The 21,933-nt window shown below is 44.8% G+C and overlaps 1 protein-coding gene across 2 annotated transcripts in view; it reads left to right on the top strand.

Annotated features, from left to right (window-relative positions):
- MTUS2 (microtubule associated scaffold protein 2) overlaps positions 1 to 21,933 on the top strand; it is a 388,026-nt gene that overhangs the window by 264,825 nt on the left and 101,268 nt on the right. For both annotated transcript variants that reach the window (XM_027557497.1, XM_027557498.1), the window contains exon 9: positions 3,985 to 4,196. In XM_027557497.1, the coding sequence (XP_027413298.1) occupies positions 3,985 to 4,196 (212 nt within the window). The remainder of the gene's footprint in view (positions 1 to 3,984; positions 4,197 to 21,933) is intronic.

Raw genomic sequence — 21,933 nt, 5'->3', positions numbered from 1 at the left:
TAGTAATTCACATACTGTGAATTTTACTCTTTTAAAGTATACAATTCAGTGGGTTTTAGTATATTCACAAGATTGTGCAGCCATCACCACTACTTCCAGAGCAGTTTCTTTTACCCTCAAAAGAAACTCATACCCATGAGCAGTCACTCCCTATCCATGCTCCCCAGCCGCTGACAACCACTAGTCTACTTTCTGTTTCTTGTTTATTCTGGACATTTCGTATAAATGGAATCATATTCTGTGTGGCTTTTTTCATCAGTTGTTTTCACTTAGCACGTTTTTGAGGTTCATCCATGTCAAAGTAAGGATCAGTATTTCCTTCCTGGATCAGTGTTTTGTTCCTGGTTTGGGCTGAATAATATTACATCATGTGAATGTATCATAGTTTATCCACTCATTGGTTGATGGGCATTTGTTTCCAGATTTTGGCTACTATGAGTAATGCTGCTATGCAAATCCATGCCATTAATCTTTTCATATGCAATGTCTAATCTTAATCCCATCCAGTGTATTTTTATCTCAGACATTTGAATTGTTAATCTCTAGAATTTTTATTTAAGTCTCTTTTTATCTTTGTTTCTATTTGATGTACTCAGTCTTTCCTCCAGCCTCTTGATATATGGAATATAGTTATAATAACTGTTAATTGCTGATGCTTTTTTTGGCTGACTTCAATTGATTGCATCCCCTCTTCATCATGGCTTGTACATCCCTGCTTATTTACATGCCTGAGAATTTTTTTAGATGACTGACATTGTGAATTTTTCCTTGTTGGATCTTTTTTTTAATTCTATAAATATTCTTAAGCTTTGTTCTTGGGTGAAACTATGTGACTTGGAAAGAGCTCGATCATCTTGAATCTTTCTCATCAGCTTTGTTAAACGGATCCTGACCAGCAGTTAGTCTGGCACTGGTTTCACCAGAGCACCATGATATGAGCCTTCCAGGTGTTCTGCTGCCCTGGGAATTGCGGTGGGCACAGGAATTGATCTGGCCTTCTGTGAGCTCCCGGTAGTGTTCCCGCTAGTCCTGGGTAGAATTCTCTCCCTGGCTGTGGACACTGTCCTCACCGGCTGCACTGATGTAAGTTGTCCAGAAACTCGAGGGGCCCTTCTGTGTCACTCTGTGTCTCTGTGGAGCTGTCCTCTCCGCTACTCTGCCCTGTAACCGCTGAGCCTTGAACTTCCTGAGCCCCCAGCTCCACCGTCCCAAGTTGGGAAGACTACCAGACTCCCCCTGGGTTTCCTGACTCTCTGTGCTACAGCCTGGAAGACCACCCAGAGAGCAGGCGCAGGCATCCGTCGGGGTGGTAGGGGTCATACCGTGTGTTTCTGAGTCTTTGGTTCCTTGTGCTTCATTGCCTAATATAATGTCTTGAGATCCACTGACACATATTTTGGTCGAGTGTTTTGGGTAGTTTCAGATGAGAAAATAAATCTACTTTCTTACTCCATCTTCACCAGTGAAAGTCGCTCAGTCATGTCTGACTCTTTGCAACCTCATGGATTATACAGTCCATGAAATTCTCCAGGTCAGAATACTGGTGTAGGTAGCCTTTCCCTTCTCCGGGGGATCCTTCCAACCCAGGGATCGAACGCAGGTCTCCCACACTGGTGGATTCTTTACCAGCTGAGCCACAAGGGAAGCATAAGAATACTGGAGCGGGTAGCCTATTTCTTCTCCAGTGGATCTTCCCAACCCAGGAATCGAACTGGGGTCTCCTGCATTGCAGGCAGATTCTTTACCAACTGAGCTACCAGGGAAGCCAGATGTAACTATAATTTTTAATATAAACATTAAGCAATTGTTATAACACCATTAAGCCAAGATTTTTCACCCTTGGAGAAAGGAGACATTTAGATTTACTTTGATAAATAACACTCATACTTCTTGTAAATAATAAATGATAATAAATGTCCCAAAGTTGAGACTATTTTGCATAAATTTTTGTCTAAAGCATGTGTTATCATAACCAATTCTTATAGTTGGCTTGGGAAACTCTGGCTGTAACGTCTTTTTTTTTTTTTTCCCCTATTTTCTGTACATCAAAATAGAAAATAATCCACTCTTTCCTTGGAATGGGAAAGGTAACCCTCTTCTTTCTAGTGCGTGTGATTAGTCTCTCAGTTGTGTCCAACTCTTTGCAACCCCATGGACTAAACCCACCAGGCTCCTCTATCCATGGGATTGCCCCAGCCAGAATACTGGAATGGGTTGCCATTTCCTTCTCCAGGGCATCTTTCTGACCCAGGGATCGTCTCTTGTGTCTCCTCCATTGGCACGAGGGTTCTTTAACCCTGAGCCACCTGAGAGGCCCTTCTTCTTTCTAGAATACTTATGTATGATATGATTGGGCGGGTTGGCCGAAATGTTCGTTTGAGTTTTTCTGTAGATCGAACTTTTGGCCAGCCCAGTCATTCCTGCCTCACTTGTGCTCCGTGCTGGCCAGAAGGGAATTTCCTGCTCTCGCACTGTCTGCTCTCCACTCTCCCCAGCACTAGCCAACTCCAGACAGACAAGTGCCAGTGGGGAGTAGAAAGTAGTGTGCTACTGGGCACATTTTTTCTGAAATAAATTTAGATCAGTTTAAGAAAAATAAAGTCCTGTCTAACGATGGAGAACTCAGCCCATGTGCTCCCTGGGATGTCATGCTGGTGCCAGCCTGCAGGAAACAGACTTCCTGTCTGTTGGGAGGTGGACCAAACTCACGAAGTGCTTTTCCTTAAGCTGGAGGGCTATCAAAGTTGCGTCCTTTCATTCTTCTCCCTCTTGTTTACAAGTGTTAAGGTCATGGGCCTTCTCTGAGGTTGGAAATATGCAGGTCCCAAGGCTGCAGAGTTTGCTTGTTATCATGTCAGTTGAGCTTCCAGCTTCAGGACTGAACCATGCTTTTCCATCCATTAGAATCCTCTGGATAGTGACCAGATGACTACAGATGAATTTTTCATGTTCTCTTTGCATTTTGAAGGCCCATGTTCATCCTGGCACTCAGCCTTTGCACGCAAACTGCTTGCATTCATCTTTGTAAGAACAGAAGGTGACTGGCTTCTTTGCTCTGAGTTGCCAGTGGTCACTGGGATCACCATAGATTCTATGTGCCCCTACTCAGAGTAATGCAACCAGGGGATGTGATTGGGACAAGACTGGGGGAATGGGAGAATGTTCTAGGTTCAGGGTGTGCCCCCAAACCTGCGAGTTCAGTCAGATGCTGCAGAGTGGATCAGCAAGTGTCCTTAGGTATTGAGATGCCTGGCGAGGAATCAGAGAACCTGAAGCCCAGATGCTGACGCTGGCTTGCCCATGGTCAAGGGCAGGGCCTCGTTTCTTTGCAAGTCCACTGGGCCTCCCACATGTCATTGACTGAACAGGTGCTTGGTGCATGCATGCGTGCGTGCTTAGTCGCTTCAGTCATGTCTGATTCTTTGCCACCCTATGGACTGTAGCCCACCAGGCTCCTCTGCCCATGGGATTCTTCAGGCAAGAATACTGAAGGGGGTTGCCGTTTCCTCCCTCAGGGGAATCTTGCTGACCCAAGGATCAAACTCACATCTCCTGCCCTGCTGGATTCTTTACTGCTGAGCCATCGGGGAAGCCCATCAGTGAAAGGGTTGCTAGGTTTTAAGTCTGGCTTCAACCTGGATTGAGTGATTTCCCTTTAGATGTTTTCTAAGAGGAATCCCCTTGAAGGAAAAAAAAAAAAGCCAACTGCTCCAAGTCTCTCTAAGCAGACCGGGAAGAAATGTAGGCAGCTGGGAGGAATTGGGCATTTCTGTCTGTTCCTCTGCTTCCAAGCGTGAAACCTTGCACTTGGAACCACTTCAACAGAACAACACTTCACAGTCCTTGTCTTTTCATTTTAACGCTTACAATGACACACAGCGGGCCATTCCTTCTCAGCCCCTTGCCGGCATCCTCGTGTTATAAAGAGCAGTTGTCACATCTGGGCTGACTGTTTTCTCACAGGTGACCCTCCTTGCTTCCTAGGGTACCCCAAGCAGAGGACCGCGGCCCCCCGCAACGGGTTCTCCCCGAAGCCAGACCCGCAGGCCCGCGAGGCGGAGCGGCTGCTGGTACAGCGGCTGAAGGAGCGCTGTGAGCAGCAGGCCCGACAGCTGGGGCTCGCGCAGGCGGAGCTGAGGACCGCCGTCCGCGGCTTCCAGGCGCTCGCCGTGGCCACGCAGCTCTTCTTCGGGAAGGTGAGGCCACGCCTGTTGACTGTGGAAGCGGAGGGCAGCGGCGGGAATGGTTCTTAGTGTGTGAGCTTTAATTCGGGTTTGGGGTTAGAGATGGTTTGATTTTCAGGTGCTGCAGTGTCTCGGCCAGCATCGTGGGATGTTTTAGGAGCCGAGTTGAGACTTGCATGTGAAAGACGTTAGTCTGGGAAGACGGATTCATAACCTTGATTCCAAAAGGGAAAATTACGTTAAAAAAAAGAAAAGTGAAAAAGTGAAAGTGAAGTCGCTCAGTTGTGTCCAACTCGTTGCAGCGCCATGAACTGTAGCCTACCAGGCCCCTCTTGTCCGTGGGATTTTCCAGGCAAGAGTACTGGAGTGGGTTGCCATTTCCTTCTCCAGAGGAAAAAAAAAAAAAAAATGAAAAGGTATAAAGGGAGATTTGGAAGGTGAGAATGGGACATGTGGTGGTTTGCATTTTGGACCCGAGACGGCCAGGTTCTGAGACGTCTGTGCCTCTAAGCACAGAGCAACCCAGGGCGGCAGAGCAGGCCACTGTGGCCCTTGAGGGGACCTGGGAGCTGCCAGGCCTGGGGTCTGTCCTCCGGGCCACGCTCTCAGTGTGAAGTGGGCAGCGTGGGGAGGGGGTGTCCCCCTGACCCCTTGATTCTTCTGACAACGCAGAGAGGCCTTGGGTTCCTCAGCCTAAGAGTCCACTCAGAGTCTCCTGGGCTCATCCGGACGCTGGGTCTGTTATCAGATTTGGTTTGTTGTTGTTGTCTTTTGTGACACCTTGGATTGTAGCCCACCAGGCTCCTCTGTCCATGAAATGCCCCAGGCAAGAATACCAGAGTGGGTTGCCATTTCCTTCTCCAGGGAATCTTCCTGACCCACGGATCAAACCCACGTCTCTTGCGTCTCCTGCATTGGCAGGCGGATTCTTTACCACTGTCACCACCTGGGGAGCCCTTGGTACAGTCTGGTAACATTCACGATGGTAACATTCACCAAACGTAGTTCGGCCTCCCTGTCTCTCAATGGAGAAGGGAGGTGGTGGGAGCCTGGGTCTGACTTTGTACATTCTTGCCCCATCCCGGGGTGACCAAGGAGCATTTGGGGGAGAACTTGAACCTTTACCTTTGAAGTTTAAACACTACGAGTTATCATATCAATAACCTATAAGGCATTAATTTCATGTATGGACCTCCTGGGATCTATAAATGAAAGTAAAAGTGCTATAGAAATGTCCCCCAACCAGGAAAATGAACTAACTAAATTTCTAGCTAAAGAAGAAAAATCCAAAGAATATTAACCAACACCATGTCCACTGGTTTTCCTTATTATCTGAACCTTAAAGTGCAGAGGACTCTGGCCTTTTATGGCAGCCTGCAGCCTCTCTTGTCCCTCCCTCCCAGTGTAGAAGCCTCAGCTGCCCTGTTTAATGCTTGTTTCCTTTTTTTGCTTAAAGCTTTTCGCCCAAGGAGCTAATTCCCAGGGTATAGTTGTGATCAAAGACAAGATGAACAGATTTCAGTTTTATCAATAGTTTCCTTTTCCTCCCTTGTCAAAATGTTAACACCAGCAATCAATGACCAATTTGAATATTATGTCTTCCCTTCTGGTCTGGTACCCCTGGGGTCAACCTCGAGCTGAAATGACTGTGTTCCCATCTTGTAAGAATTAAAATTACAGACACGTTTTTGAGGCACCAAAAGGGGCAGGGCTTGCCGTGTTAAATATTGAGCAGTTTTCTTATTAGAGAGAGTCGTATTTTCTTTTCTTCGGCTGGATGTATGTTTTCCACTGACAGTCAGGTCTTTAATAAAGAGAGGAAATCCGGGCTGTTCGTTGCAGTTCAGTGATAACATGTACTGTGTTACTCTGTCCACCGTCACTTCTGTGCAGCACACAGTGTCGTAACGAATCCGTGATAAAGATTTGCTGTGGATTGATTTGCCAGCGAACACCAGCTTAACACGTTGGTCACATGCACTGTGAGGGCTTCCCTGGTGGCTCAGATGGTCAGAAATCTGCCTGTAATGCAGGAGACCCAAGTGCTATCCCTGGATCGGGAAGATTCCCCTGGAGAAGGGAATGGCTACCCACTCCAGTATTCTTGCCTGGAGAATCCCATGGACAGAGGCTACAGTCCATGGGGTTGCACACAGTCAGATATGACTGAGTGACTAACACTTTCATAGTTGTTGTTTTGTTTTTGTTTTTTTTCCTAACATGCAGTGTGTTTTCAAGTTGGAGATTTTGGACCCTACTCATGGCATCATGGCAGAGAAAAAGTTTTCTGTGATGAAATTAAGGGTCGGTTCCCTGTAACGGTGCATTTCTGGGCCCCAGGAGAATTCCTGTTGGTCCAGGGGCCACTAGTTGTACTTCACTGTAGCATCCGCATGGCTCTTCGGTCGGAGATCCCAAAGGGCTGGGAGGTAATTTGCAGGCATGTCCATCAGAGCCCCCTACTGGCTGGAGCCACACTCAGCTTGACATTTCAGCAAGATAGATGGTGGGCCTGAATTTCATTCTCTTTTCAGTAAATCACAACCAGTGACTCCAGACAGGCCTCCTGATGACCATGGCATTTCACCTCCCACCCAGTGTGTCCTTTTCTCTGTCCTGATCGCAACTGTCTCTCCAGATAAGCTCCAGAAGAAACAACGGACATTTTTTTAAAAGTCTGTAATTGAACATAAGCGGCTTCCACATAGGCTGGATTTGCTCCACATGGTTTAAGATGATTGATTTGAGAGTTTGTGACCCGGGTGGAGCACTCAGGGAAATAAGAGGCCAGGCAAGCCAGGAAGTGTGGGTGACGGAGCCCTCTGTTACAAGATATCGTGACCCTGACACGTTCCCTGTATCCTATTGTGGGAAGCTGATGCGTTAATGTGTGAGATATGGTCACAGCCCAGCATACTGTAGCTATGCAGAGCATGACCACCACAGCCAGCCTGAAAAAACAAGCTCTTTCTGCTCTTCTCCTTAAAGACCCTGCTGGAGCTCCACACCTGCATCTTTTCTCTGCTGAAGCATTTTGTCTACAAAGGCTGGCGTGGTAGAGCAAGGGCACCGTGCTGGCAAGGGGTCAGTCCCACCAGCACCTTCATCCCCCTTAAGACTTGAGCAAGTTACTGTCTCCCTTGGAGCCCTGTCAGCATCACCCACGGGAAATTAATACATCCTTGCCCTACTCAGCTGCTTGCAGCCAAGTCCCCTCTGAGCAGTCATCTTTGAGTCTCAAAGTTTCCTCAGTTGCAAATAGGATCGTTAATAACTCTTCACAAGGTTATAGAGAGAATGTCATGAATTAATGGGCAAAGGTACTTTGAACAGTATTCAGTAAAGCTTCCTTTCTGAGGACAAGGAAATCTGACAAATATTTTACTCTCAAGTGGGATGAGTAAGACAGGTGAGAAATGTAAAGTGAAAACACAGACCCCTCTTATTTCATTTTATGTATATAAAGGATTTGACTCGGGTGTCCTTTAAGAATAGAAGCAGTTTTCTAGTCCAGCTATTCAGCTGGGGCTATGTATTTTTTCCAGAATGTGCTGATTCCATTAAGGATGGGAAGTCACTAGAAAAAGGAATCAGAAGCCTAGATAAGAATCTTCCATTTCTGCCCTGTGCTCCACAGCTCATGGCACAGCGGCTGTGAGCATTGTCAGCTGTGTTTCAGTCTGAGCCCAGCGTCCGGGGACGCTCAGATGTCACCTTTAAGTGCCAACACAAGCCTCACATTTACGCTGATTCAATGTAGCTCCGCTCTGCCAACAGGGCACGGTCGTCACCACCAGCCAGACAGCTTTGCTGAAATCTGTGGTCTCAGACCTCTGCGGGGTGTAGTAATAAGTGTGATTCTCAGGGACTTGCACTTCTCAGGGTCATGTTGAAAGATTATTTTTTATATCTTTCTCTGCCTGGTTCCCAGAAACACTACTCTTTAGCAGCCCCTGGTGGCTAATCCAGGAAACAACACAGATGATGGTCCTGTTAATATTAATGTATTAAGCGGCATGCCTCGCCCCATAGCATCAAATGTTACAAGTTACATCTGAGAGTGTATTTGTTTTCATTTAATTTTTAATCAGGTTTATTATATTTATTCAGTTTTTTCATATTGGTTTATATAATTTATCATTTCACTTTATGAATGTGACAAATGTTGGTTTTATTTATTTTTATTTATTACTGAAAATATTATTAGGATACAGAGAATGAAAATTAATGTCAAGCATTTGTGTATCTTCTAAGCTTAATCAAAATTAATAAGCATCAGCCTCCTTTTCCCTAAAGTATATAGCGTGAAAGTGTCAATTGCTCTCTTCTCAGACTCTTTGCGGCTCCTCTGTCCGTGGGATTTCCCAGCCAAGAATACTGGAGTGGGTTTGCCATTTCCTTCTCCAGTGGTTCTTCCTGACCCAAGGATTAAACCTGGGGTCTCCTGCATTGCAGGCAGATTCTTTACCGTCTGAGCCACCAGGGAAGCCCCAGTTAAGGGTGTACATATTTTTTAATGTAGTTCATATATTTAACTTTTCATCTTCAATTCACTTATGTTAGTAGGTTTTAATCAACCCTGCCTCCACCAACGAAAGGGTCTGTAGAGTTCAAAAAGTAAAAGACAAAGCATTTTAATAACAACATCACTCTTGTCTATTGACCATCTCCTGTGTCCTGGACAGCTTACATATAACATTTTAACCCTCACAAAACCCTGCCTGGTGTTGACATTATTTTCATTGGACAGTTGAGGAGACTGAGGCTCAGGGAGGTTCTGTAGCCTTCCCAAGACAATAGAATTAGAAAGCGATGGAGCCACAATACAACCCATATCAACCCATATCCAACCCATATCAGTTCAGTTCAGTTCAGGTCAGTTGCTCAGTCGTGTCCAACTCATTTTGACCCCATGGACTGCAGCATTCCAGACCTCCCTGTCCATCACCAACTCCCGGAGTTCACTCAAACTCCTGTCCATTGAGTCAGTGATGCCATCCAACCATCTCATCCTCTCTCATCCCCTTCTCCTCCCACCTTCAATCCTTCTCAACATCAGGGTCTTTTCCAATGAGTCAGTTCTTCGCATCAGGTAGCCAAAGTATTAGAGTTTCAGCTGCACCATCTGTCCTTCTAGTGAATATTCAGGACCGATTTCCTTTAAGATGGACTGGTTTGATCTCTTTGCAGCCCAAGGGACTCTCAAGAGTCTTCTCCAACACCACAGTTCAAAAGCATCAATTCTTCAGTGCTCAGCTTTCTTTATAGTCCAACTCTCACATCCATATATGACTACTGAAAAAATGATAGGTTTGACTAGATGGACCTTTGCTGGCAAAGTAATGTCATATCAACCCATGTCCAACCCATATCAACCCATGTCCAGCCAATGTCCAACCTGTATCAGCTCATGTCCAGCCCATATTTTCCAGGATGATATGGTATTTCCTCTCCGTCTCTGCACAGCCTCCAAGGTTGTGAGGATTTGCACTGTGCCTACATTCAGGGGAGGATTGGGAACATCGTCCACTTGTACCAGGACCCTCATGGCCTGAGTGAGTTACAGTGAGACTCACCTCTTTACTCCACACACACTCTTTGGATTATCTCTGACCCCAGATATACATCACCATGCACCCTAGCCATTCAGTTTAATTCTACACCTGTTGGTTAGAAGATTTAAAAAGGAAGATTTAAAAACTCAGTCTCAGACCCTGCCTTCTAATTCCAGAGGGGAAAGACACTGGTTCGAATCCCTGGAGGACAGAGTATTGATGTGGCTCTCAGGGGTCCCACAGGGAGCGATTACTCCAGCCGGGGCCACATGGCCGTTCAGAGAAGACAGATGCTGATGGACTGGCCCTCGAGAGTAAATCAGGCTTCCATAGCAGAGGTGGGGGGCCCAGCATAGCGGGTGGCACAGCCCTGGAACAAACCAGGCTGGGTCTGCCAGGAGTAGAGTCTGATTTGCCTAAAATGTGGAGCTTCTGGACTGTCAGTAGCCAGAAATGAGGCAGAAGGGTTTGGTGACTCAAATAGCAAAGTAAAGAGAGGCTCAATTTGAGGCAGTCAGGAGGCTTTGAGAGTTTTGGACAGAGTACATTTGAAGCTGCATTTCAGGACAATTGATACGATAGCAGAGTATGGGATGGAAGGTAGAAAGAGAACCCCAAGCAGAGAATACACTTAGGAAGTGTAGTAATAACCTGGGCAAAGGGTGGGAGGGTGAGGAGGAGGGTCTGACACAAAGGAGAGGGTGGATACAGGATCCCAGGATCCAGCCTGTGAGCCAGTTAGGGGGTCCATTGGGGTTTAAAAGTCCAAGAGGCTCCAGGTGGTAAGAGGTAAACCATTCCCACCCTGGCCCCAACAAGTCCCAAACAGAAATCACTAAACTGAGGAATGTTAGACTCATGTAGGACTCTTGTGTTTATGGCTCAGGAATATTTATAAAGAGGTTGCGGGTTCTCTGTTTAACTGTTTTCTCTGGAACTGCACACTTTGTGCATCCATGAACCCTCAGGGTCCAGGTCCCTTCTAATGTCACTTCTGCACATATGGACAGAGGAGCCTGCTCCCATATGCAACATCCCCTCCCCCAACCTGGCCTAGTCCTGCTTTCTCGATTTCCAAGGTTCTTTGTTCTCTGTGATGCTGGGGGCTCCACGAGGAAGTTAAACGTGGGTTTAAATGTCAGGAGAGAAAAAGGAAGCTCTAGAAAAGCAGATTTGGGAGTCATTTGTGTAGAAGTGACATTAGAGGAGAGGTTGACAGGAGCGTGTGTACAGGAGGACATGGGACAGAGCCTCTGTAGGGACCCAAGGAGAAGCAGTGGGAAAGAAAGGAAATGCAGGCGATGAGGAGAAAGGTCATTGCGAACAGGAGAGTCCCTCCTCAAAGAAGCCAAATGAGAGAGGAGTTTCTGAAGGAAGGAGTGAATTGTAAAACCAGGTACCAGACAGTAAATGAGAATGATACAGAATGAGAAAGTATCCAGAGTTTGGTACTTTCAGAGGAGCATCTGTAAATGGGTCAGAGCAAGCAGACTCCCCTAGTTCCTTAACAACCAAATGGTTCAACAGGTTTGGCCTCCATCACCTTGGACTCCAAAATCACTGAGTATGGTGACTGCAGCCATGAAATTAAAAGATGCTTGTTCCTTGGAAGAAAAACTGTGACAAATCTAGACAGTCTAATAAAAAATAGGCATCATTTTGCTGACAAAGGTCCATCTAGTCAAAGCTATGGTTTTTCTAGTAGTCATGTATAGATGTAAGAGTTGAACCATAAAGAAGACCCAGCACCAAAGAACTGATAATTTCAAATTGTGGTGCTGTTAAGGACTCTTGAGAATCCCTTGGACCAAAAGGAGATCAAACCAGTCAATCCTAAAGGAAATCAACCCTGAATATTCATTGGAAGGACTGATGCTGAAACTGAAGCTCCAGTACTTTGGCCACCTGATGCAAAGAGGCAGCTCATTGGAAAAGACCCTGATGCTGGGAAAGATTGAAGGTGGGAGGAGAAGGGGACGATAGAGGATGAGATGGTTGGATGGCATCACTGACTTGATGACATGAGTTTGAGCAAGCTCCTGGAGTTGGTGATGGACAGGGAAGCCTGGTATGCTGCTGTCCATTTGGTTGCAAAGAGTTGGACGCGACTGAGCGACTGAACAAGCTTGTGAAGCTGGTGCTTTTCCCCATCAGAAATGGCAATGGTGACATCTACAGGGCGCTGGCTGCAAATGAAGTCTGTGCTCTGAGAAGAGTGCTGGCCAAGTATTACCTTAAATTCCAGAGTGTTTTACAAAAGCAGGTGCTGCTCTCCTCCCCTCGTTCACTAAAGTGCGAATTGCAAGCCTGCCTGTTCTACACACGTAAGTGATACTAGGTTTGAAATGAAAATCACACAACTGCTTTCATTTTTCATTTTATTCCTGACAATCAAAGTACTAAGACAGCAAGAATAAGATGGATGTCACACACTGCAAGCAGTTTGACTAGGAGATCATTCATAAAAGCAATTACATATTGAGAGTCCAACAATCTATGTCTGTAATTCAGTCCCTAGAGATTATAAAGGCCCATGATGTCTGCTCCACCAGGAACAGAAGGAGAAATATTTAAAACTGAAAAACATTGACTCTGGAACATAGCAGTGTTCTCTTTAAAACAGAGGCATCATAAAAACTGTGCTGACAAAATAGGTAGAGGGGGTCTCATTTCTCAAATTTTTCTTCAGGAGTATTCCCCCATTGTTTTTTCAGTGTGAAAGAGTTGCAGTGCCAGAAATATATATCTATTTTACAAGCATAAAGGAGGCAGAAGGAGAGGAGGGAAAAAAATGAAGAATAAATGCAATGCATGCATGTTAAGTCACTTTAGTCGTGTTTGACTCTTTGGGATCCCATCGAGTACAGCCCACCAGACTCCTCTGTCTTTGGGATTCTCCAGGCAAGAATACTGGAGTGGGTTGTCATTCCCTTTTCCAGGGGATCTTCCCGACCCAGGGATCGAACCCATGTCCCCTGTATCAGCAAGTGAGTTCTTTACCTCTAGTGCCACCTGGGAAGCCCCTGTGCAATGCATAGAAAAGTTATAAAGATATTAATCCAGCCAGAACAATAATCACATGAAATATGAGTGGTCTAAACACACTACTTAAAAGGCAGAGATGGTCAAAAGGGTTTTTGTTTTTTTTTTTTAACCACAGCCCTGTCTAACTCAATGAAACTAAGCCATGTCCGTGGGGCAACCCAAGACAGGCGGGTCATGGTGGAGAGATTTGACAGAATGTGGTCCACTGGAGAAGGGAATGGCAAACCACTTCAGTATTCTTGCCTTGAGAACCCCATGAACAGTATGAAAAGGCAAAATGATAGGATACTGAAAGAGAAACTCCCCAGGTCAGTAGGTGTCCAATATGCTACTGGAGATCAGTGGAGAAATAACTCCAGAATGAAGGGATGGAGCCAAAGCAAAAACAATACCCAGCTGTGGATGTGACTGGTGATAGAAGCAAGGTCCGATGCTGTAAAGAGCAATATTGCATAGGAACCTGGAATGTCAGGTCCATGAATCAAGGCAAATTGGAAGTGGTCAAACAAGAGATGGCAAGAGTGAACGTCGACAATACAGGAATCAGCGAACTGAAATGGACTGGAATGGGTGAATTTAACTCAGATGACCATTATATCTACTACTGCGGGCAGGAATCCCTCAAAAGAAATGGAATGGCCATCATGGTAAACAAAAGAGTTCGAAATGCAGTACTTGGATGCAATCTCAAAAACGACAGAATGATCTCTGTTCGTTTCCAAGACAAACCATTCAATATCACAGTAATCCAAGCCTATGCCCCAACCAGTAACACTGAAGAAGCAGAAGTTGAATGGTTCTATGAAGACCTATAAGACCTTTTAGAACTAACACCCAAAAAAGATGTCCTTTTCATTATAGGGGACTGGAATGCAAAAGTAGGAAGTCAAGAAACACCTGGAGTACCAGGCAAATTTGGCCTTGGAATACGGAATGAAGCAGGGCAAAGACTAATAGAGTTTTGCCAGGAAAATGCACTTGTCATAACAAACATCCTCTTCCAACAACACAAGAGAAGACTCTACACATGGACATCACCAGATGGTCAACACTGAAATCAGATTGATTATATTCTTTGCAGCCAAAGATGGAGAAGCTCTATACAGTCAGCAAAAACAAGACCAGGAGCTGACTGTGGCTCAGACCATGAACTCCTTATTGCCAAGTTCAGACTTAAATTGAAGAAAGTAGGGAAAACCATTAGACCATTCAGGTATGACCTAAATCAAATCCCTTATGATTATACAGTGGAAGTGAGAAATAGATTAAGGGCCTAGATATGATAGATAGAGTGCCTGATGAACTATGGAATGAGGTTTGTGACATTGTACAGGAGACAGGGATCAAGACCATTCCCATGGAAAAGAAATGCAAAAAAGCAAAATGGCTGTCTGGGGAGGCCTTACAAATAGCTGTGAAAAGAAGAGAAGTGAAAAGCAAAGAAGAAAAGGAAAGATATAAACATCTGAATGCAGAGTTCCAAAGAATAGCAAGAAGAGATAAGAAAGCCTTCTTCAGCGATCAATGCAAAGAAATAGAGGAAATATGCAGATGACACCACCCTTATGGCAGAAAGTGAAGAGGAACTCAAAAGCCTCTTGATGAAAGTGAAAGTGGAGAGTGAAAAAGTTGGCTTAAAGCTCAACATTCAGAAAACGAAGATCATGGCATCCGGTCCCACCACTTCATGGGAAATAGATGGGGAAACAGTGGAAACAGTGGGTGACTTTATTTTTCTGGGCTCCAAAATCACTATAGATGGTGACTGCAGCCATGAAATTAAAATACGCTTACTCCTTGGAAGGAAAGTTATGACCAACCTAGATGGCATATTCAAAAGCAGAGACATTACTTTGCCAACAAAGGTCCGCCTAGTCAAGGCTATGGTTTTTCCAGTGGTCATGTATGGATGTGAGAGTTGGACTATGAAGAAGGCTGAGCGCCGAAGAATTGATGCTTTTGAACTGTGATGTTGGAGAAGACTCTTGAGAGTCCCTTGGACTGCAAGGAGATCCAACCAGTCCATTCTGAAGGAGATCAGCCCTGGGATTTCTTTGGAAGGAATGATACTAAAGCTGAGACTCCAGTACTTTGGCCACCTCATGTGAAGAGTTAACTCATTGGAAAAGACTCGGATGCCAGGAGGGATTGGGGGCAGGAGGAGAAGGGGACGACAGAGGATGAGATGGCTGGATGGAATCACTGACTCGATGGATGTGAGTCTCAGTGAACTCCGGGAGTTGGTGATGGACAGGGAGGCCTGGCGTGCTGCGATTCATGGGGTCGCAAAGAGTTGGACACGACTGAGCGACTGATCTGATCTGATATGTTATCCACAAGAAAACCTATTTAATGGATTAAAGATCTAAACATAAGACCAGAAACTATAAAACTCCTAGAGGAGAACATAGGCAAAACATTCTCTGACATAAATCACAGCAGGATCCTCTATGACCCACCTCCCAGAATATGGAAAATAAAAGCAAAAGTAAATGGGATCTAATTAAAATTAAAAGCTTCTGCACAACAAAGGAAACTATAAGCAAGGTGAAAAAACAGCCTTCAGAATGGGAGAAAATAATAGCAAATGAAGCAACTGACAAAAAATTAATCTCAAAAGTATACAAGCAACTCCTGCAGCTCAATTCCAGAAAAATAAATGACCCAATCAAAAAATGGGCCAAAGAACTAAACAGACATTTCTCCAAAGAAGACATACAGATGGCTAACAAACACATGAAAAGATGCTCAGCATCACTCATTATCAGAGAAACGCAAATCAAAACCACAATCAGGTCCCATTTCACGCCAGTCAGAATGGCTGCGATCCAAAAGTCTACAAGCAATAAATGCTGGAGAGGGTGTGGAGAAAAGGGAACCCTCTTACACTGTTGGTGGGAATGCAAACTAGTACAGCCACTATGGAGAACAGTGTGGAGATTCCTTAAAAAATTGGAAATAGAACTGCCATATGACCCCACTATCCCACTGCTGGGCATATACCCCGAGGAAACCAGAATGGAAAGAGACACGTGTACCCCAATGTTCATCACAGCACTGTTGACAATAGCCAGGACATGGAAGCAACCTAGATGTCCATCAGCAGACGAATGGATAAGAAAGCTGTGGTACATATACACAATGGAGTATTACTCAGCCATTAAAAAGAACACATTTGAATCAAAAATCTAATGAGGTGGATGAAACTGGTGCCTATTATACGGAGTGAAGTAAGCTAGAAAGGAAAACACCAATACAGTATAACAATGCATATATATGGAATTTAGAAAGATGGTAACGATAACCCTGTATGCGAGACAGCAAAAGAGACACAGATGTACAGAAGAGTCTTTTGGACTCTGTGGGAGAGGGAGGGGGCATGATTTGGGAGAATGGCATTGAAACATGTATATTATCATATGTGAAACGAATCGCCAGTCCAGGTTCGATGCATGATACAGGATGCTCAGGGCTGGTGCACTGGGATGACCCAGAGGGATGGTGTGGGGAGGGAGGTGGGAGGGGGTTTCAGAATGGGGAACACGTGTACACCTGTGGCAGATTCATGTTGATTTATGGCAAAAACAATACAATATTGTAATGTAATTAGCCTCCAATTAAATACATAAATTTATATTAAAAAGAAAGAAAAAGAAAACCTATTTAAATATAAAGACTCTGTGCTCCATGTTAAGTGGCAGCCTGGATGGGAGGGGAGTTTGAGGGAGAACGGACACATGGATTTGTATGGCCGAGTTGTTCTGCTATACATCTGACACTACTGCAACATCGTTAACCCACTGTACTCCAATATAAAATAAAAAGCTTAAAAAGTAAACAAGTATAAAGACTCTTACCAAAGTAAAGGGATGGAGAAAGACATACCATGCTAACACTAATCCAAAGAAAGTTGGAATAGCTATAATTTTATAATCTTAGACAAAGCAGACTTCAGACTAAGATCATCACAGATAAAGAGGATATTATGAATGAAGGGATCAGTTCTCCAAGAGACATAAAAAACATGAAGGTAGTTAGGATGAGATGGTTGGATGACATCATTGACTCAATGGACACGAGTTAACTTTGCACAAACTCCAGGAGATAGTGAAGGATGGGGAAGCCTGGTGTGCTGCAGTCCTTGGGGTCATGAAGAGTAGGATATGACTGAGCAACTTAACAAATTATTGGTATTTTAGGTTGACTCTGTTTGGATCCAGTGACTTTACATTCAGGAATTGCTCAGTTGTTCCAGTACAGAGAACCTTGTCGCTTTAATCTTTTGAAAAATCTGCTGAAAAGCCTCCAGGATTTAGGGAAAAATTAGTTGTAAATACCCAAAGTGTCCTGGACACTGTTCTGCCCTTTATATTTTTATGTGCATCATCTCATTTAATCCTCACATTAAACTTCTGATGCAGGTGTTTTGATGCCCATTATATAGATAACTCAAGTTGCCTTGATCAGCTATTTTGCTTATTACTTCACTCATCAACTATTTCAGTTCAGTTCAGTCGCTCAGTCGTGTCCGACTCTTTGCGACCCCATGAATCGCAGCACACCAGGCCTCCCTGTCCATCACCAACTCCTGGAGTTTATCCAAACTCATGCCCATCGAGTCAGTGAAGCCATCCAGCCATCTCATCCTCTGTCGTCCCCTTCTCCTTTTGCCCCCAATCCCTCCCAGCATCAGAGTATTTTCCAATGAGTCAACTCTTCACATGAGGTGGCCAAAGTATTGGAGTTTCAGCTTTAGCATCAGTCTTTCCAGTGAACACCCAGGACTAACCTCGTTTAGAATGGACTGGTTGGATCTCATTGCAGTCCAAGGGACTCTCAAGAGTCTTCTCCAACACCAGAGTCTACTATTTAACACCTGGTAATCTAAGAATAATGAAATAAATAATAAATCCAGTCAAATATCCTTCCTGACATTTGCAAAGCACCAAGGAACTTCCCTGCTGGTCCAGTGGTGAAGGATCCATCTTGCAATGCAGAGGACATGGGTTTGATCCCTGGTCAGGGGTCTAAGATCCCGCATGCTTCAGGGCCAAAAAACCAAAAAATCATAAAGCAGAAGCAATATCATAACAAATACACCAAAGACTTTGAAAATGGTCCACATCAAAAAAATCTTTTAAAAAAATCATCAGGGTATGTGTGGAAACATGGATTAAAAAACATGACTCAGCTGTCTGCTGTCAACAAGAATTTTGCTTAAAATACCGAAAGATGCAGGTTAAAAGTATCAATAAAAGGATGGAACATGGAACCACAAATCAAAAGTCATGGAGTGGCTGTGTTGGTAGCAGACAAGGTAGACTTCAGAGCAGAGAAAATTACCAGGGGTAAGAGGGACGGTATACAATGTAAAAGGGTTAATTTACCAAGAACATATAACAGTCCTCAATGTGTCTGTCTAACAATAGAGGTTTAAAACACACCAGGCAAAAACAGAACTGAAAGGAGAAGACGACAGATAAAAAATTATGCTTGGGAGATTTCAACACCTCCTCTCTCAGGAATAAACAGAAGCAGTCAACAGAAGACTAGCAAAGATATAGAAGTGAATAACATCATTAACCAATGAGAACTTATAGATGTTTATAAAATACTGCACCCAACAGTGGCAGAATATACATTCTTTTCAGTGCACATGGCGCATTCACCAAGATAGAAAGTATTCAGGGTCATAAAATTTACAAATTTTAAGTAGTTAGAATCATACAAAATATGTTGTCTGACCTTGATGAGATTAGACAAAAGTCAGTAAGAGAAGGATAACAGGAAAATCTTTAACCATCTGGAAGTTAAATGACACATGCCAAATAACCCGAGTGTCAAAAAGAAGTCTCAAGGGAAAATTTTAAACTTAAATGAAAAATTGCAACATTTATAAATTTGTGCAGCACTGCTAACCTCATGCCTAAAATGATATTTATAGTATTAAAAACTCAGAAAAGCCAAAGATTTAAATCAGTAAGCTTCTACCTCAAAACACTAAAAGAAGAATATGTTTGTAGCCTGTGTCATAGGTAGTACAAAAATAACCTCAAAGCAAGAAAACGGAAGGAAATAAAGACAGGAGGAGAAATTAGTGAAACAAAACAGAAAAATAATAGAATCAATGAAGCTGATAGCTGTTTCTTTGAAACTATCAACAAAATTGATAAATGTAAGTCTGGCAAACAAAAAGACAAACTTAGCAGCCTCAGGAATGAAAGAGGGGAAATCACCACAGATCTCACAGGTATCAAAAAGGGATGATCTGTTGGTGCACATAACAGCTCGCCTGATTTGCACAGGCTTTATGCTGAGTTCAAGAAGCTACACTTGAGATGGCGTGCTCTTTGATTCTGTGAGATCTTCCAAAAGGCAAAACCGTAGCAATGGAGAACAGATTAGTAGTTGCCAGGGGTCAGGGATGTGGGAAGGGTGTACAAAGGGAGATTTTTAAAAACAAATTTTTATTTTATATTGGAGTGTAGCTGATTAACAGTGTTGTGATAATTACAGGTGAACAGCAGTGGACTCAGCCATACATATATATGTATCCATTCTCCCCCAGTGGAGAGAGCTAACTCATTGGAAAAGACTTTCACACTGGGAAAGATTGAGGGCAGGATGAGATGGTTGGAGGGCATCATCGACTCAATGGACATGTGTTTGAGCAAGCTCTGGGAGGTGGTGAAGGGCAGGGAAGCCTGGCGTGCTGCAGTCCATGCGGTCACAAAGAGTCGGACCTGACCTAGAGACTGAACAACAACAATTCTCCCGCAAACTACCCTCCCATCCAGGCTGCCACATAACCCTGTGCTGTACAGTAGGTAAAGGGAGATTTTTGAAACAGTGGAACTGTTCTATATTCTAGTTGTGGTGGTTACAGAAACCTATGCACGTTTTCACATTTATAGACCTTTCACATTTTCACAAAAAAATCGCTTGCACACACAACACAGTGTTATTATATGTTAATTTTTAAAGTAAATTTTTAAAAATTGCAATCCATATGTCATTTTCTTATTGTCCTGTGGGTCTTATTTTTTAGAAACTTACAGGAAAGGCAGATATATCTAGTGTTTGATGAGATGCATTCTCACTTCTTCACAGGAATAGGTTATATTTGTAATGGGACAGTGTGTAGAATGTCGATTTGCAGTACGTCATATTCAGAGCATTTATCTACGTGCTCCGGCCCAGCCTAAGATTTGGTCCACCCAGCACAAGACACTCCTCACTGTAGCTCAGCCTCGGAGCTAACAAGGACTCAGATTCTCACCTTCAGCCTGAAAAGCCCAAGAGGCAGAGAAAACTTTGAAAAGGGCAGTTAATCTGAGCAGAAATGAATCTCTTATCTTAGGCTCCTGGTCTTCCTCAGTTGAAGGGAAATTATCCAAGCTGGGAAGGGAAGAGAGTACCAGAAGAATTGCAAGATCAAGCTTACTCAGTTTGCACCTGCTTCAGGATGAATCCAAGAGGAGAGAGAAAATTCAGTGGAGCCTCCAGAATTCAGTAGGTCTCAGGATGATGGCAGGGGGGAGGGCTTCCCTGGTGGCTCAGTGGTAAAGGCTCCACCTGCCAATGCAGGAAACATGGGTTTGATCCCTGGGTCAGGAAGATCCCCTGGGGAAGGGAATGGCAACCCACTCCAGTATTCTTGCCTGGAGAATCCCATGGACAGAGGAGTCTTGGGGGGCTGCAGTCCATGGGGGTCCCTGAAGAGTCAGACACGACTGAGTGACTAAACAACGATGATGAAAGGGTGATGGAGCTCTCTGCCTTGCTCATCTCACGTGCACTCCTGGTGGTCACAGACCTTCCTGACCTCCTTCGAGCCACGGTGGACTGAGGGTGATAGAGCAGAGGTGGATGGAAGGCGGAGGGCCGGATGAGGACCCTGGCAGCTTTAGGGTGTGGAGAACACCACCCACGGGAGATGGAGCGGGAGATCGGCGTGTACATGACGACCAGGGGCCGCAGTGCGGACGCTGTGAGGACAGGGCTGGGCACCACAGCCCTTACGGCATGCGTGGTTGTGCACACAGCAGGTGTGAGGTGAAAGGAGACACCAGAGTCCTTCCAGATGAGCCATGGTTCAGAGGCTGCCAGCCCCGGGGCACATGGAAGGAGAGCCGGGGGCCACCCAGCCCAGCCGCACCAGGACCTGCTTGGAATCAAGCCAGGTGGCATGGGAGAGAAGAAAACCCAGGAGAGGGGGGCTTCAACTGGAAAGTGGCTGATTTCTGTCATCCTAAATTGAGAAATTATGGCAACACCAGCTCAATGGACATGAGTTTGAGCAAACTCAGGGAGCTAGTAAAGGACAGGGAAGCCTGGCGTGCTGCAGTCCATGGGGTCGCAAAGAGTCGGACACGACTGAGCAACTGAACAAGAGCAACAATGGTTTTTGACCTAAAAGCCACAAGACTACATTTCTCCAAACTGAGGAAGATCAGAGGCACCAAGTAGAGATGAAGGGCGGTCAGAGAATAGGAAAAGTATACTTGTGATGATTTGAATTTTTGACGTTCACATCTATAACAGTCTTTTTGTTGTTGTTATGACTGAAAATAAGAAGGAATGGTGGAATTTGTGTTTTTTGAGCTGGTAATGTGTTCTAGCCTCCAGATGAGGCCCCGGGGCTATAAAAACCACCCTGTAAGTGAGGCAGTCTCCTTTTCACAGATGGAAAACAGGAGCATACAGAGGCTTGGTAGCAAAGGCTGCACAGTGCAGCCAGGATTTGAAGGCATCTGACTCTCAACCAGCGTTCCTTGCCCCTGTGTTCCACACCGCCTCTCACAACAGGAAGAAACACAAGGGCAGCTGGTCATTTGGATCCCAGGATAACCCTGTCCCATGGCCAGGGAGAGAGAGAGGCCCAGGGGACACAGTCGTGCTGGCATCAGAGTGGCCAGCACGGGTCCTGACGTGGGTAGCTGTGAATCTCAGATGATGCTGGAGAACAGTCTCAGACCACGAACTCACCTGTACTCTGAGTTTGTATTGTGATTTCGAGCTGCGTATAGTAACACTTGCTTTAAAGATAACAGAGTGTAAAGTGGGGGAGTTCCCAAGAGAAAAGGGGCTACCCCCAGCGGACTCACTTCTCCATGGGTTGGACTTTGGCCTTGCTAGTGAGCTGTCCC

Source organism: Bos indicus x Bos taurus, chromosome 12, assembly GCF_003369695.1.
Source record: "Bos indicus x Bos taurus breed Angus x Brahman F1 hybrid chromosome 12, Bos_hybrid_MaternalHap_v2.0, whole genome shotgun sequence".
NCBI classification, from domain to species: domain Eukaryota; kingdom Metazoa; phylum Chordata; class Mammalia; order Artiodactyla; family Bovidae; genus Bos; species Bos indicus x Bos taurus.
The sequence above is the reverse complement of the archived record's forward strand: the minus strand, read 5'-3'. Positions and strand labels throughout refer to the sequence as shown.